The sequence below is a fragment of the Urocitellus parryii genome, chromosome 15 (genome assembly GCF_045843805.1).
Source record: "Urocitellus parryii isolate mUroPar1 chromosome 15, mUroPar1.hap1, whole genome shotgun sequence".
NCBI classification, from domain to species: Eukaryota; Metazoa; Chordata; class Mammalia; order Rodentia; family Sciuridae; genus Urocitellus; species Urocitellus parryii.
The window spans coordinates 48,758,451-48,775,428 of record NC_135545.1 but is presented as its reverse complement, the minus strand read 5'-3'; the positions used below and the strand labels follow the sequence as shown (position 1 = coordinate 48,775,428).

At 43.3% G+C, this 16,978-nt stretch overlaps 1 protein-coding gene across 1 annotated transcript; it reads left to right on the top strand.

The window, feature by feature from the left end:
* The first annotated feature begins 284 nt into the window (after window positions 1–284).
* On the top strand, window positions 285–15,574 carry Tmem231 (transmembrane protein 231). Its single transcript, XM_026399262.2, has 7 exons — window positions 285–458; window positions 553–722; window positions 10,368–10,496; window positions 10,788–10,931; window positions 13,491–13,572; window positions 14,595–14,700; window positions 15,066–15,574. Exons 1-7 carry the CDS (start codon window positions 320–322, stop codon window positions 15,244–15,246), a joined length of 951 nt encoding a protein of 316 aa, XP_026255047.2. The 5' UTR covers window positions 285–319; the 3' UTR covers window positions 15,247–15,574.
* The last annotated feature ends 1,404 nt before the right edge of the window (window positions 15,575–16,978 follow it).

Genomic DNA, 16,978 nt, shown 5'->3' with positions numbered 1-16,978 from the left:
ATGACCTGTAATGAAGCACTTATATAAACTTTTATGAACATCTTGTTTTACATAAACGTTAACAAAGAACATGCCTACGACTTGGGTGAAGGGAGACCTCCTACTGAACTCCGATTTTAAGGAGACTGTGGTCTCCAGCGGGCACCGCCCCCGTTAGCTCCTCCCTGCTAAGGCCCCGCTTCCTTGCTATTGGTTCCTTTCCCTGTGCTGCTGGTTGCCGTGGAGACCAAAGCGAAGGCAACCAGGAGAAGCCAAACTTAGTCATCCCTGTGGAATCGCGAAGAGCGCCCGGCCAGCGGCGGGACTGCACGCGCTGCTCATGGCTCTGTACGAGCTCTTCTCTCACCCCGCCGAGCGCGGCTACCGCGCGGGGCTCTGCTCCAAAGCCGCGTTGTTCCTGCTGCTGGCCGCCGCCCTCACCTACATCCCGCCGCTGCTGGTGGCCTACCGGAGCCACGGTGAGACTGTCCCGGCCGGTGCGCGGCAACAGCTCGCGGTTCGCTGCTGGCCCCGGCCGCCCTCCTAATCTCCTCACCGCCCTCTTTAATTCAGGGTTTTGGCTGAAGCGGAGCAGCTACGAGGAGCAGCCGACCGTGCGCTTCCAGCACCAGGTGCTCCTCGTGGCCCTGCTGGGGCCGGAGCACGGCGGGTTCCTGGCCTGGAGCACGTTCCCCGCCTTCAACCGGCTGCAGGGGGATCACCTGCGCGTCCCGCTCGTTTCGGTGTGTGGTTCCCATCTGGTCCTAACCCTCCCGGGACTGGGTGGAGAGGGGATGGATCGGGACGAACGGCCTCGACCCCGGGCACAGCAGCTTGGCTCTTAAGGACTTTGGCCCCCGGAGGCTGTTCGGGCTCTTTGGCCTGCCGTGTTTAATTTCCTAGAGAGTGGGTCTGTTTTGTCATTCTGCTCCTCGCAGACATCCCGGCTCCCGGAAAGCCAGCCTTGCAGGCAGTTCCTAGGTCCAGCCAAAACCCTGTTCCTTGTCACTTTCGAGTTCATGGCCCGATGAGAGGGTGGTTGTGGAAGCCCGTTCCGGACCCTGAGACCGAGAGCTGTTCTGCTAACTCCCTCGTGTCGACGCGTTCGCGCATCCTAACTAACACTAGGCACGGGAAGGCAGGCCTTTTCAGGCCGACTGGACCCGGGGAAGTCCAGGCGCTGATTGGCTAAGCAACTTCCCCCGCGTGCTCTGGCCAAGCCACGCCAGCCTGGACTTTTTCCTTTAGATGCTGCTCCATCCTGCAACCTTAGGGCATGAAGTTGATTTTACTGTTTACAATTTGGCTTTTGGTTTAGCATAAGCGAATGCTTTCTTTACAGTCCCCTCTCCCTTTTCATTCACTTTCTGAAAACATTTTCCTTTAGAAGTATGAAAAGATCTCTTCTGACATCTCTGAGATGCTTGGCCTTCAAGGCAAACTTGTTCGAGTGAGGGGGAAAAAATTCACTTTTTTCCATCAGCCTATTTTATTTATTCTTATTTTTTCTGATTACAAAAGTGTATATGTTCATTGTCAAATATTAGAATTTCTCATATACATAATGACAAATTAAAGACAGTCTGGTGCATGTATGAATACTTTTAATAAACCTACCCTTTTTAGGTCTGCAAAGTATTTCATGATATGGAAAAACTAATAAATTTATCCAGTTCCCTGTTGGCCCATATTGATTTGCTCCAACTTTTTAATTGGTAAGGACACTATTTCCATGAACAAGATTTTAACTGAATCTTTTTTTTAAAAAAAATATTTTTAGTTGTAGATGGACACAAAATCTTTATTTTATTTATTTTTATGGGTGCTGAGTATCAAACCCAGTGTTTCACACATGCTAGGCAAGCACTCTACCAATGGACTACAACTCCAGCCCCAGGATTTTGACTAAATCTTATACCTTTTCTTTTTTTCCTTCCCTGAGATAGGGTCTCTCTATCCTGCCTAGGGTGGTCTTGAACTCCTGGGCTCAAGTGATCCTCCTGCCTCAGCCTTTCCAGTAGCTGGGCCTACAGGTGCACATCCACTGTGACCAGCTTAAATTTTAAACTTTGAAATTGTAAGTTGTGAGGAATTGAAATAGAAGGTGTTTGTTGAAATTGCATAAGTACATAGAAATCTAAGCAAACAAAGTAATTATGAACTGCAGGGAAATAAAATGTGATGAAGAAAAAGTAGTCAGGGTTTTGAATAGGATTTACATAGTCTTAGTTATGTGAACACTGAATATTTGCTGACCAAAACATGGGTTTAACTTGATTGTGGGGAAGTGAAAGGTGTATATGTGCAGACAGGGCTGGTGGAAGGGGAGGGGAGCTAAATCATCTTTCCTTTGGGAGGCCAATAGAGAATTCCTAAAACTGAGAAACTGACAAGGCTAATGCAAATGTTATTTAAAGACCTAGGGATACATTTCTAAAAACACTAATCAGGTAAATGAGATTAAAAAAAATTTTTGCTGTAGAAGCTGTATGTTTTTGTAACAATCATTGAATTCTTTGATTCTTTAAATGATCAGGTTTGTTGTTGTTTTTAGTACTGGGATTTAACTCAGGGATGCTTTACCACTGAGTCACATCCCCAGCCTTTTGTATTTTTTATTTTGAGCAAGGGTCTTGCTAAGTTGTCTATCAACTCCCTAAATTGCTGAGGCTGGCTTTGAACTTTCAATCCTCATGCCTCAGCCTCCCAAATCACTGGAATTATAAGCATGCACCACTGTGCCTGGCGTGATGTGGTCTTTTACAGTGAATTTAAAAGAAGAACTGGAGGGCCGAGGATTTATTTCAGTGGTAAAGCAGACGTACTCTGAAGGCCTTGGATTCAATCCCCACCTGGGAGGTGGGCAGGGATTAGAGCAGGAGCAAGAAACATATCTTTCATTTGCTTCTCACTAATGATTACCTGTTGCTCATTTTTATTCTTATTTGAGATTATACTGTCTCTGAGGAAGAATGACTAGATGGGAGGCCAGCAGGGAAGTAGATTGACTTTTGGGGGTGCAAGGCAGGAGAGGTGGGCACAGGACCGGGGATTGAACCCAGGGGCACTGAGCCACATCCCCACCTATTTTGTATTTTATTTAGAGACAGGGTCTCACTGAGTTGCTTAGCACCTCACTTTTGCTGAGGCTGCCTCAGCCTCCAGAGCCGCTGGGATTACAGGCATGTGCCACCATGCCCAGCTGTAGATTGACTTTTCATCATGTACTCAGTATTCATATTTCTTGTGTTCAACTTTTTATGTATCTCCTTTCCAAAAGTGAAAAGCTTTATTTTTTGGGGGGGAGGAGTTGTGGTTCAGTGGAAGAGTACCTGCCTAGCATTTTTTTTTTAATTCCAAACAAAATAACTTGCTAGTTATTTTGTTTGGAATTTAAAAAAAAGATAGCATTTTGTGCCTTGAATTGTTGGTAGAATTTTTTCTTTATATTTGTGTATTTCTCTCTTATACTTCTAGATACTTGAGTCTAAGAAATAATCGTGAACACTTTCAATAATCATTAAAACAAGGATAAGCGTTAGGTTTCATTCACTTGTTCTTTTTACTTGCTCATTCATCACAACTGGTTGGCTCCCCAGTTGAACTGCTAGTTAGCTCTTATCTCTATAACCAGAAATTTCTCCCTGGAAGGCACCACCCATGGTCTCCCCCTGCCTCTGCTGTGCAGGTTCCAATTTTAAGTCTAAGAAGCCAAGACCACCTCTTATTTTTATGGTGCCCAGACCATTAATTCTCTTTAATACTGCTTTTGTTTGTATGCTTGTTTGTTTTCAGTGGTAGGGATTGAACTCAGGACTACTATTGAGCTCAGGACTACTATCCTCAGACTGGATAATTTTACACTGTTAGTAAAACACAAGACCATAACTCCTTTTTCTTAGTTTCTTAGTCTCCCTATCCCCTTCATTCTGGGATGGGCCGGGTTCTATAATTATGACATCATCACCTCCAGTCTTTCTCCTACTGGCAAAGTCCCAAGGCAGAGCAGGGCATCATGGGGGAAGAGACTGGGAGTGGTGTGTGCCTGCACATGTGTGGAGTTACGTTTTTATTTTTTATTTTATTTTAAAATTTTATTTTTGGTGATCAGAAATTGAACCCAGGAACGCTTTACCACTGAGCTAAGTCCCCAGCCCTTTTGTGGGGAAGGGGAGGGAACACTAAGCTGCTAAGGTTGGCCTTGAACTTGCAATCTTCCTTCCTAAGCCTCTGGAGTCTCTGAGAATTAATGTGGCATTGCATTCAGCTAAATGTTTTTGTAAAAGGCCGATTTTTATGGCATGTGAATCATGTCTTCAATATTTGTAAATACAAGCAATAGCTTAGAAATACGCTTATAAGCCATAGTAGTAAAAATTATTATTGGTTTACTATGCCTCAGGCAGGTGATAAGCATTTAACCGTTACATAACAAAGTTCTTTAATAGTACTTGGCCCATAGTAATCACTTAGTGTTAACTATAACATTTTTTTGTGTGTTCTTCATTAAAAAAAAAAATTTAAATTTGTTCAACTTAGTTGTACATGACAGCAGAATGGATTTCAATTCATCGTACACAAATGAGTGCGACGTTTCCATTTTCTGGTTGTACACAATATAGAGATGCACCATTCGTACAGTCATACATGTACCTAGGGTAATGATATCCATTCTCATTCCACTATCTTTCCTACCCCTATAACCCCTCCCCACCCTCCCCTTTGCCCAATCCAAAGTTCTTTCATTCTTCCCATGCCCCCTTGTCGCCCACCCCGTCATAGGTCAGCATCCACTATCAGAGAAAATATTTGGCCTTTAGTTTTGGGGGATTGGCTTACTTCACTTATTCTCCAACTCCATCCATTTACCTGCAAATGCCATAATTTTATTCTCTTTTAATGTTGAGTAATAATCAATTGTGTCTCTTCATTGTTAAAGAGCTAGTCTCTGTTGATCCCCACAGTAACCCTGTGAGATAGAGGTCATACCTGCATTTTACAGATGAAGAAATAGACTCAGAGAAGTGATGTCATTTGCTCAAGCTTTCAGGTGACCAGAGTCTGGATGGAAACTTCATATTTCGGATTCAAATCTTATGCTTTTTTTTAAATATTTTTTTTAGTTGTTGATGGACCTTTTACATATATATATATATATATATATATACAGTGCTGAGAATTGAACCCAGTGCCTCATACATGTGAGGCAAGTGCTCTACCACTGAGCTACAACCCCAGCCCATCAAATCTTATACTCTTAATCCTATTACAGCAAAATTTTTTTGTTTAATTTTCCAAGGCTGAACATAAAGCCAGACTGGCTTCAACCTGTCTGGAAAACTGTCTGCCCAAGAAGCCAAGAAATGATGGTTTGTAGGTCAAGGGCTTGACCAAAATGCTGGGAGACAGCTTTGCTGTTGCTAATTTTGGAAGATGCCTCAGAAGTCGCAGACAGCCATGCTTCTGCTTTAGTCAGATCACCTTGGACAGCATCTCTAAAATCCGTATGTTTTTAATACTCTGAACGTCTAGCTTTTGTTGTTTTTCAAAAGAGAGGGAAATAAACAGAGTGAGCCCTGATGGGCCGGGACCTGGCTCTTGAAGGCCTGTGTGGAGCTGGGGAATGGGGAGCTGAAGGTGAGAGGAGGATCCTGGGCTGGAGCCAGAGCTGGGAGAACCACGTGCCTAAGCACCGACTTTTCCTCATCTCTGAAATCGGAGTGTGTCTTCCTGTGAGGGCAGCTGACATTAGCTGTTAACCAGAAGGCAGGCCTGGCACAGTTCTCATTGTCTACCCATGTGCAAACATCGAAAGTACCATTGTCAAAACTTGCAGAAAGCGAATCAGCAACATGAAAAAACAAACAAACAAAAAACACCCTCCCCAAGACAGTAGTGAACATTATTCTAATCCCTAAAGACGGAGATTGGATAAGGGAAGGCTCAGGAGGCATTTAAAAAATAGGATAATGCTGCATAATTTCAAAGCCTGCTTAAGAGCCCAGACCAATGGATTTTAGTTCTCTTTATGAATTATTTCTTTAAAGGCTGTATCACCAGCATGCTTGAAGGTAAGAAGACAAGATTTCATGGAAAAGTATGGATATGATTGAATAAGTTAAAATGTGATTCAAAAAAGAGACTATGAAGAAGTTTTAGGAATCTCTGGATCAATTTATTTTGCTTATATTTCCATGTGAATAAATGTGAAATCTGATATAAATGTGATATCTGATATAAATCTAAAAATTCCTTCAATAAGTATAAAATAAATACTCCAGTGATTAGAAAACATTATGCTATCATTTAATTGAAAATATTTTCCCTTTTTTCCTGCTATGTAAAGTAATGATGCAGTTAGTAATTGATGGTATTTTAGATTCATCCAAATACAGGAGGTAAGGATTTGATGGATATGGGAATCATGAAGTAGCAGTCCTACTTTGCTAGAGACCTAAATATCAGTGCCCATCTGTATTTTCAGCATAAAAAGAAAAAAAAATGGGAACCCAGTAATGACAAGTCTATGGTGAAATGGACCCTGATATAAATTATGAAATCAGCACTTAGTAAAAGAACCTGACTCAGAATGAAAGGTAAAAATGAAGTAGGAACCAAACAAAATTCTAACAAACTATCAGATTCTGTAGAAACTCTGATGAAAAAAAAAAAAAAAAAAAAAACTGTTGCAAGTCAGGACGTCCTGGGAACAAGGGTCACAGCTAGATAGTGTGCCCTGGGTGTGGTCACAGCTAGCCATTTGCCCTGGGTGTGCCCCGTTATGAGGTACCTGTAGCTCCAAGGCCACCTCCTGTGTGCGCTCTGCTCCCTGATTCTCTGCTCACTGATGCTCCTGCTGAGATGCTGAAAAACCACATGGTCCTTTGCCTGCTGGCTCCCGTTTAGTCTCTGCCAGTAGGAGCCACGATGTGCCTGGTTCTAGGAGTGGGAACAAGCTGCAACCAGTTGCGACCTGCCAGAATGAAGAACCACTGCTGGGGTGACCCAAACCGGGACAAGAAGCAAACAGACCGCTCTCCTCCACCTTACGGGTTCCTCTGGTGGGTCCTTCCTCAATACTCTGGAGGTACCTGCACTAGAATTGATTTCATCAATGGGTCCAGCAGTAGCATAGACAGGTAGCCCCTCTTGCAGCCCAGAGGGTGAGAGTCTAGCCGGGTAAGAGGTCATCTGTGGGAGATGCAGCATTCACTCACCCTCCTCTTCTGCTGCCCTCCCCTTTACTCTTGCTGCCCAGCTCCCAGCCACCACCCCTCGCCCCACACTTAGAGCACAGGGCCTTCCTTAGCCTGAATCACCCTTCCCCTAGATGTTCCTGTGCCTTGTCATTCCTCTTCATTCAAGTCACCAACAGAATCAGGTTATCCTGAATATTTTCTGTAAAAATTTGTTAATGTCTACCTTCACTCATCCTCTAATTTTAGCCTGTTTTATTTTTCTTTGGGTACTTAACACTACCCGGTATTGTTAACATGTTTGTTTATTTTTATCTGTTTTCTATCTTTCCTGCTGGGAATCTTGGCTCCATTGGGACGAAAACTTTGTCTATTTTGTTGTAATTTTATTCCCAGCCATCTGAAACAGTGCCTGGTCGGTTGTAGGGCTTCAGAAAGTACTTGACAACTGAATTTGGTGGCACAGACCTGTAATCCCAATGACTCAGGAGGCTGAGACAGGAGGATTGTAAGTTCAAAGCCAGCCTCACCAATTTAGGGAGGCTTAAGCAACTTAGGGAGACCTTGGCTCAAAATAAATAAAAACTACAAAGGGCTGGGAATGTCATGCCTCTGGGTTCAATCTCTGTAAAACAGTACTTGACAGATTAATGAGCCAGTTTTTTTTTTTTTTTTTTTTTTGAAAGAGAGAGAATTTTTTAAATATTTTTCAGTTTTCGGCGGACACAACATCTTTGTTGGTATGTGGTGCTGAGGATCGAACCCGGGCCACACGCATGCCAGGCGAGCGCGCTACCGCTTGAGCCACATCCCCAGCCCTAATGAGCCAGTTTTAAAAGCAGACACTAATTATGGTACTCTGCCATGTCTTTGTCCTCTGTGAACTTGGAGTGAAAATGTGCACACAAATTTCTATGTAACCTTTTTGCAAAAAGGTTTGTCCTAGTCAACAGTTCTCTTTGAATTTTTTTTTTTTTTTAGGGGGGTGGATCTGAACATAGTCCTAGTTAGGGATCCAGATTTGATGTCAAAGACCTTATCTCAAATCCAGGCTTAACCATTACTAGCTGTACCTGTGCCCCCAGCTTAAATTGTATAAATTTCTCATTTATACAATGGGGATAATACTTGCTCTGCCTGGAGGGCCTGATATCTAGGCTTGACATTTATTAAAAAGACCAAATGAGATGAGTTTCTCTTCCTCCCACACTGTGTTGGCGTCTGGCCACCGCCTTCTCTCAAATTGATTCAAATTGAGAAGACAGTTCCTTGTTTTCATGTCCAGTCCTAAGATCCTGAAAGTGAAAGTTCTTTACAGAAAGTCAATCCCTCATCATCTTCCCAGATATCAGCTGAAGGAAACTGACACGAACACAGACAGCCTCTTTCCAGCCCACTCTTAATTACTAAGTCAGAATTGCCTCAGGTACTCGATCATCAGTCCTGGTAGCACAGATCTCCCCGCTACCTGGTGAAGCTGATGCGACAGGCCAGACAGTAGAATCCAGTGGAAGAAGGAGGGTAGGTTTGTCTATCATAAGGTCAAGGACATGGACATTATTGTCTGGAAAGAAAGAAATAATTGAAAGTTTCTGAAAATTGACATCTTTATCTCAAACAGCCTTACTAGCCTGAAAGACATTAAAAAAAAAAAAAAAGTCTTCCTCACAAAAATGGTAATAGTAGGGAGCAAAGTGAACCAAAAGAGGGAGGAGCATGTGGCAATGTTGACATTCCCTGGTAGCATCTGGGAACGTGGTGGGAAGGGGACCAGTTACAGCACCAAGATCCAGAGTCGTGCTGAGGACCAGAGTCAGTAGTGATTACATTTCAGTGATCGTCCTCTTCTGCTGGTTATTGTAGGGTCACTATGGGGCAAGCCTGCATGGCAAGACTGGGTACTGATATTTTAATACATTGAATATTGCCTACATATGATTTATGAGCTGTGATTTCTCTCTTGCCCTCAGATTTTTATCTATTTTCTTTAGTTTCATGTCCATAATAGAAAACATTTGTGGTTTTAGGGCCTGGCTGATTTCACTTAGCTTCCTTTTTTCATTTTATTGATTGGTACTAAAAGATACACAAGGCTTAAAAGTCCTGAGATGGATAGGCCTTCACCAGGACCCCGAAGCAAAGACAATTGTGGTTGGAGATTGTACATTCAGGGCTTGGTGATTTTCTGTTGAATTTTTTGGAGGAACTTAGTAATTAGAATGAGGGTGCTGGGTTTCTTTCTTTGTTTCTGTTTTTAAAATCTGGCTTAGGACTGGTAGTACAGCTCAGTGGGAGAAGGGGTACACATGAGACTGTGGGTTCTACCCCCAGCACTTTAGGAAAAAAAAGGGAGGGAGGACTTCTAAAGCTATAGCAAACAATTCTGATGAGCTGTTTAAATTTTCTATACAAATTCAGACTTATTTATTTTAAAAAAGAAAAGAAGCCAGGCACAGTGGTACATGCCTATAATCCCAGCAACTCTGAGGCTGAGGCAGGAGGACCACAATTTTGAGGCCAGCCTCAGCAACTTAGTGAGACCCTAAGCAATTTAGCAAGACCCTGTCCCAAAATAAAAAAATAAGAAGGGGCTGGAGATGTGGCTCAGTGGTAAAGTGCCCCAGGATTCAATCCCTGTTACCAGAAAGAAAAAGAAAAGAGAAAATACCAAGAATACCAAATACTGAGAAATACCAATAAGCAAGATAAAATTAGATAACTGAGGGGCTGGGGATGTGGCTCAAGCGGTAGCGCACTCGCCTGGCATGCGTGCGGCCTGGGTTCGATCCTCAGCACCACATACCAACAAAGATGTAGTGTCCGCTGAGAACTAAAAAAAAAAATAAATATTAAAAATTCTCTCTCTCTCTCTCTCTCTCTCTCTCTCCTCTCTCACTCTCTCTTTAAAAAAAATTAGATAACTGAAAAGAGATGATGCTATCCAGGTGTTTATTGTTATTCCATTCAGCCTGTGATGGGCTGGAAAGGCACAGGTATGAATGTCAAGGGTTGTATACATTGTGTCTTTCCCAGTAAGGATCCATTCACACCTATTCTTCTCTCTCTCTCCTTGAGGGAGGTAATTACCTATGTACAGCAGAACAGCGGGTCATTGTGTAGGTACAGAAGTGATGTGGATTCTTCAGAGACTTGTTAAGGACCAGGGCCACTGACCCTCTTTGGGTTTTCTAGTCTAGAGAAGAAGACAGGAACCAGGATGGGAAAATGGACATGTTACACTTTAAGCTGGAGCTTCCTCTGCAGCCCACAGAGCACGTGCTTGGTGTGCAGCTCATCTTGACCTTCTCCTACCAATTGCACGTGAGTTGCTCCTTAAGGAGGCCCATCCTCTCCTTTTTGTCTTTTAAAAGAATGGAATCCTCCTGCTTTCCAGAAGCATTATAGGGAATTTGACTTAAGCAAATTGAATGTTTTTCACTGGGGTCATATGAATATACATTAATTATTAATAGCTCAGAGGGTTCTGGGAACAGGGCCTCTCATGTGGCTAACCCAGATACATGAAGACCCTCAGCTTAAGCCGTAGACAGTGACTGTCAACCCTTCAAATACAATGGCAATTAATATTATCTCTCCTTCTTATGATTTCAGAGGATGTCAACCTTTGTGATGCAGAGCATGGCATTTCTCCAGTCTTCCTTTGCTGTTCCTGGGTCCCAGCTGTATGTCAATGGAGACCTAAGGTTGCAGCAGAAGCAGCCGCTAGGCTACCGTGGCCTAGATGTCCGATATAATGTAAGAATGCTTCTTGTCGCCTACCTTCTTTGTTCCTGTATGTTTATCACATTCTTTGAAGAGAAATGAAAGTTGGAAATAGCATTTCCCTGTGGGTGGTACAGATGAGGATTTCTGAGGAATTCTTGCCATAAATTCTTACAGAATATGGAGGTTTACCTTGATTTATACCCAGGAAGAGAGAGGGGGGGGAAATGGCTGACTTTATTGAAGAACTGAATTGCTTATTGCTTTCAGGTACACACACACAGTGTATTCCATATGATCGTGTAAGCTTTTCATGTAAAACGTATAAAAATAATACTAGCCACCATTTATTGAATATGTAACATCTGTCAGGCCTGAGTTAAGAAGTTTATAGTCAGGTGTAGTGGCTTGCACCTTTACTTCCAGCACTCAAGACGCTCAGGCAAGGGGATCATTTGAGCCCAGGAATTGGAGCTCTCCTGGGCAACAATGTCTCAAAAGAAAAAGAAAGAGAAAAAAGTTACATACAACATCTTATTTAATGTTTTTTTTTTTTGGGGGGGGGGATGGGGGTTGGTACCAGGGAATGAACCCAAGGGCACTTAACCACTGAGCTGCATTCCCAGCCTTTTTTATTTTTTGGTTTGAGACAGGGTCTGGTTAAGTTGCTTAGTGCCTCACCAAGTTGCTGAGGCTGGCCTCTAACTTGCAATCCTCCTACCTTAGTCTCCTGATCCACTGGGATTACAGGCATGCTCCACCATGCCCGGCTTTATTTAATCTATTTAATCATCACAGCAACCTCCTGAGATTGGTTGCTTATACTTGTCATTTCCCAGCTTTCCAGCCACTTGTCCTGTCACTGCCCCCTTGCTCTGTTCTAGCCCTGCTGGCCTTTGCTATTCTTTGAATCTAAGAAGCAGCTTCTACCTCAGGGCTTTTGCACTTGCCATTCCCTCTGCTAGTTATGCAGAGAACCTACTGGACCAATCCACACAGGTCCCTGAGCACAGTCTCTCCGTGGACCTCCTTCCTCCAGCATTCTGCAGGTAGAATGACTTTTCCTACTGCCGTCTAACATCCTAAAGATATGTTTCTGGTGTGTTTGTTTTCTGCCTCAGTGTTAAAAGTGCTGATACCTTGTATACCTTCACCCCAGCGCTTAAACAGTGCCTGGCACATTGTCAGTTCAGAGGTATTTAATGAATGAATGAACTCTTATTTTGCACAAGAGGAAACTGGGGCTAATAGGCATTAATTAATTTCTCCCAATTCTCATAGCTTCCAAGTAGCAGAGCCAGAAGCTAAGTCCATACCTCATGCCTCATGATAATCATTGATTCCTAATCTTTATCACAGGGGAACCATGTAAATTGAGTTCAGCTGTTTTTAAATGAAAGCGGGATGTTATCAGTGATTACAGCCATATACCACAGCTGTTCCCAATGAACTGGGATTTATGGTGGCTTTAGCTATATCAACCTAAGTTACAAAGGGAGAGGACTATACTCTGTAAACGTACTATGGAACTTAGAAGATCAAATTACATCAACAACTGCGATAATAGAGGGCGGGAAGTCATTTCCTTTTATAAAGGATTATATGCTTACCTTTGCATTTTCTATTTCCACCTCTACATTTAAGAGTCTTTTTTTTTAAGTTAAGAGAGTAATCAGAAAGGAGAAAAAAAAGACAAAGGTGTTGAATATGTGGTTTGTCCATTTGTTTGGTTTTTGGTACTGGGGATTGAACCCTGAGGCACTTTACCACTTTTTATTTTTTGAGACATGATCTTACTAAGTTGCTTAAGGCATTGCTAAATTTCTGATATGGTCTATTTTTAAAAATTAAAGGAACTGCTGAGCGAAGTGGCACATGCAATTATCCCAGAGGCTCAGGAGGCTGAAGCAGGAGGATCACGAGTTCAAAGCCAGCCTCAGAAATTTAGGCCCTAAGCAATTTAGCAAGACCCTGTCTCTAAATAAAATTTTAAAAAGGGCTGGGGATGTGGCTCAATGGTAACGTGCCCCTGGATTCAATCCCTAGTACGGAGAGGAGAAGGGAGGGGAGGGGAAAAAGAGAGGAAAGAAATTGAAGGAATTGCCCAGCATGGTGGTGCACACCTGTAATTCCACATTCCAGCAACTAGGAAGACTGAGGCAGAAGGATCAAAATTTCAAATCCAGCCTCAGCAATTTAGCAAGATCCTGTCTCAAAAATAAAATGATAAAAAAGATCTGGGGATATGGCTCAGTGGTAAAGACCCCTCTGGGTTAAATCCCTGGTACCCTCCCCCCCCAAAAAAAAAATTAATGAAATTATTTCTCCCATTGAAATAGAGGAATATTGTATAAATAGCTTTAAAACCTGTGAAAGGTGGACATTGGCACCATTTCCAATCCCACAAAAGGAATTACTGGAAAAGTAAATGGACTTAAATTATTGCAAGAGAGCTTATTCCTCCTTGAAGAAAATATTATTGATACTGGCATAGGTCACCAAGAACAAGAAGGCGGTCTCTGGGGTGGGGAGGGTAGAGGGAAGAGAGCGAGGTCTCAAGTGCTCACTCCAGGTCCTCCTGCTGTGCCCCAGGTGTCTGTGATCAATGGGACCAGCCCTTTTGCCTACGACTATGACCTAACCCACATTGTTGCTGCCTACCAGGAAAGGAATGGTAAGTCTGGGGTGTAAGCCATTCAGCTACCGCTCATCACTTTCAGAGCTTGGCCTCTTCCCACCTCAATGCCCCTCCTGTGGTCCAGCAAGTTAGTGACCACTGGCTTGATGGGTTTCCTTATTTTAAGGTGTATATAAGTCTAATTGAGATGTTCCCCTTGCCACACCAATAAAAGAAACCAAAGACAATTTGATGTCCATACTTTTCAGATAGAAGTAGAGGACAGGAGCAAGTCACCCCACCCCCCATGAGCAGCCCCCTGCAGGAGCAGAGCCTTGTCGTGCTGGTGGCAGGCAGAACATGTGCAGTCCTTACAGGGTTGAGGCGCTCAGGCCATCCTGGTGCTCCACTCAGCATGCTGGGCTGGGCTGCTCGGTGGCCTAAGGTTTTCTCTAAAGGCATCAAAAGTGTTGTTGGTCAACCAGCCAGCATGGACCCCACACCCAGCCATCTCCAATATTTATTCCTAATTTCATACAATACAATAGTAACATTATTCTAGGGATAGAAGAACTTTTTTAAAAAATTGAAAACCATTGACCTGCAAGTCAACTTTTTCTTCTTTTTCATATAGCTATTATAGTGTAGAAACACTTTGGGATTCAAATTCTTCCCTATTTACTTAACTATGTAGTATAAATATATTGCCACACTGATACAAAGTTCTACTTGACCTTATTTTTATTAGCAATATAGTATTCCTGCAGCAATGTAGTATTCTATGCAGCAATAGTAGGACTCTGCTTCCAGGTTTTTAACAAGTACTTGAATAATACCTGAGTAACTTTGCACAGGCAAGTTTCTTTCTTCTTTTATTTCTGAATTTTGAAGTGAAAAATATCTCTTGAGTTGAATCTCCAGTACAAAATACACGTGTGTGTGCATATATATGTGTGTGTATATATATATATATATATATATCCCAGTAATCAAAGAATATTTATAGCCTCCCCATACATAGTTTTTTTCTTTTTTGCCAAAGGGCCATCCTAGCTTAATGATTGATGATTATGTTGCAGTTACCACCGTCCTGAATGACGCCAACCCCATCTGGCTGGTGGGCAGGGCCGCAGAAGCTCCATTTGTGATTAATGCTGTCATCCGATACCCTGTGGAAGTCATTTCATATCCTTTTTATTAGAGAGCCAGCAGGGGCTCAGTGTCCACAAAGAAAGGAAGGATTCCTCAGGTTGCCCAAGTAGGAACAGATGTGGGACACCTTGCATTGAGGGTTGCTGCCGCGCTGTAGCCCCACTCAAGTAACTGTGCCGTGTCTGCTACTGCTCATACAGAAAAAAGCTCATTTCCTGTTCGTATTTCTCTCTGAGCAATTCTCCTAGGTCAGGATCATCCATATTCATGTCTTAATAATTTTTTATTATTCCTTTTATCTTAAGGGCACTTGAAACATTTTTGTCATTTCCTGTCTGACCTGCACTTTAGTGCAACTTTTATTTACATGTCATCTGCAATTCCTTAACTCTCTGTACTTACCAGCCAGGATTCTGGGAGATGGTGAAGTTTGCCTGGGTCCAGTATGTCAGCATCTTGCTCATCTTCCTCTGGGTGTTCAAGAGAATCAAAATATTTGTGTTTCAGAATCAAGTGGTGACTACAATCCCTGTAAGGGCCATGCCCCCGGGAGAAGTCTATAAGGAGCACTTATCCTAAGAAGACCTTTCTGAAGACTCCGCAGGACCGAGGCTACCTCACTGTTGTCTTCTGAGAACTGCCGTGTTACCACATTTCTGAAAACAGTGCAGTGGACACGTGAAGGCTTACACAAGAGTTTGTCCCCTCAGAGACAGAAGACGGTTCTTTCCAATCTTGCTCTACACAAATCCCATATTTTCTTAAGCACCAACAAAATTGTCAGGGACTAGTTTGTGGGAAGGTCAGAAGGTTCCCCGAGGCTATCATTCATTTTTGTTTTTGTTTTTAGCCTTACCCATAGGAGAAAATCACGGTTCTGACATCTTGGAAAGAGTCCCATCTCTGGTGGAGGAAAGACTTTTCCTCTTTTGAACTGAGAAGCCCTGTGCTTTCCTCCCCCTATTGTAAGCCACTCTTTACTCTGTTCAGGGCTTTCATGATAAATATGCTAATCCCTAGCACTTGCTACTCCTGGGTATCTACAGTTCCCATTCAGAGCTTTGATTTCTAGAACACAGGCCTTTAACTGGAGAACGGCAAGGGGAGGGCACTGCACAAGAGCAGCGAAAGCCTGTGCGGAGGGTGGGCGACTTAAGGACACTGGGACCGTCCACCTGCCTCAGCCTAACAGACGCCGTCTGTCGCCAGCTCAGCTGAATCACCCTCTCTCCCTGCGCTACAGAGGCTGGCTCTTTGCCCTGCCTCTTGCCCTCTGTCTGTGCCCCTGGAATGGCAGGCTGAAGTCAGAAGTGCTGTTTCATTCAGTCCCCCCAGCAGCAGTGGGGGACGCAAGGGTTGTAACAACAGGTCCTTTCTCTCTGGCCCTCACCCAACAGCCTGGACCCTTGCCACTCCTTCTCCTTGACAGCCCTCCCCCTTCCTGAAAGGACGCGGGTGACAGAGGAGTTGTTGTTGGTGTTGGCTCCCACTGCCTGACAACCGCAGGGTTTATTTGGAGGGCTAGCAGGAAGCCCAGCTACTCACATTCCCCTTGACTGAGGAACGGGGTGCCCAGCAGAGGGGTGCTTTGGGGAGGACAGAAGGAGAAGCAAGGGAAGGAATAGGATGCTAGCTCAGGGAGTCCTGTCCAGGCTGGCCAGCAGCTGCATGATAGGCTATCAGCTCTTCCAGGCAGGGAGAGTGGGCTTCTGCTGTACATGGAAGACGCCATTCAGCCCCAGTCTCATCCTGAGCAAGGATGCAGTCTGGTCCAAGGTCTTCTGCTTTATGATCCTCACCATGCCATAGCACTGGAAGGACAGTCCCCTGTGACTCATGCTTCATGTCCACTAACAAACTCCCCTCTGTGTGTACCTCAACTTACTTTGGAGATTCAATTCTTATTTCCAAAGCATCTTTTCTTTCAGGCTGACCAAAATGAGATTGTTGGAAACAGCTATGTTGAAGTATTCAGGCAGGAAAATTCCCGAACACTAGTTTCTCTGACTTCTTTTAAAATATTTAGAGCTATTTATATGCCTACATATTTTTCCCTTGAGATATAAATGAAAAATGGTTTCTGGTTTAAATCTCAAAAAGGTAATGCGATATGGAAAAATGGCTGAAGAAAAGCATTGCATTTTATTAAATTATTCTAATGTGAGATTTATATGGAGAATTAATGATGTTTTATAACTTTCTAATTAAAATATTCAAAATGGAAGGTTGTCTGTGGCTTTATAGAGGGAACGGGTTTGGAGGGGGAAGAATAGGGAGTACAGAAGTTGCGCACTCTTCTCTGTTACTCACT

What these genes read in the sequence shown, in the direction of transcription:
- Tmem231 (XM_026399262.2), top strand. Translation starts at nt 320, where the DNA reads ATGGCTCTGTACGAGCTCTTCTCTCACCCCGCCGAGCGCGGCTACCGC. An exon ending in CCTTCTCCTACCAATTGCAC is followed by an intron (nt 10,497 to 10,787) that starts GTGAGTTGCTCC and finishes TTATGATTTCAG; the next exon opens with AGGATGTCAACCTTTGTGAT. An exon ending in GCCTAGATGTCCGATATAAT is followed by an intron (nt 10,932 to 13,490) that starts GTAAGAATGCTT and finishes GCTGTGCCCCAG; the next exon opens with GTGTCTGTGATCAATGGGAC.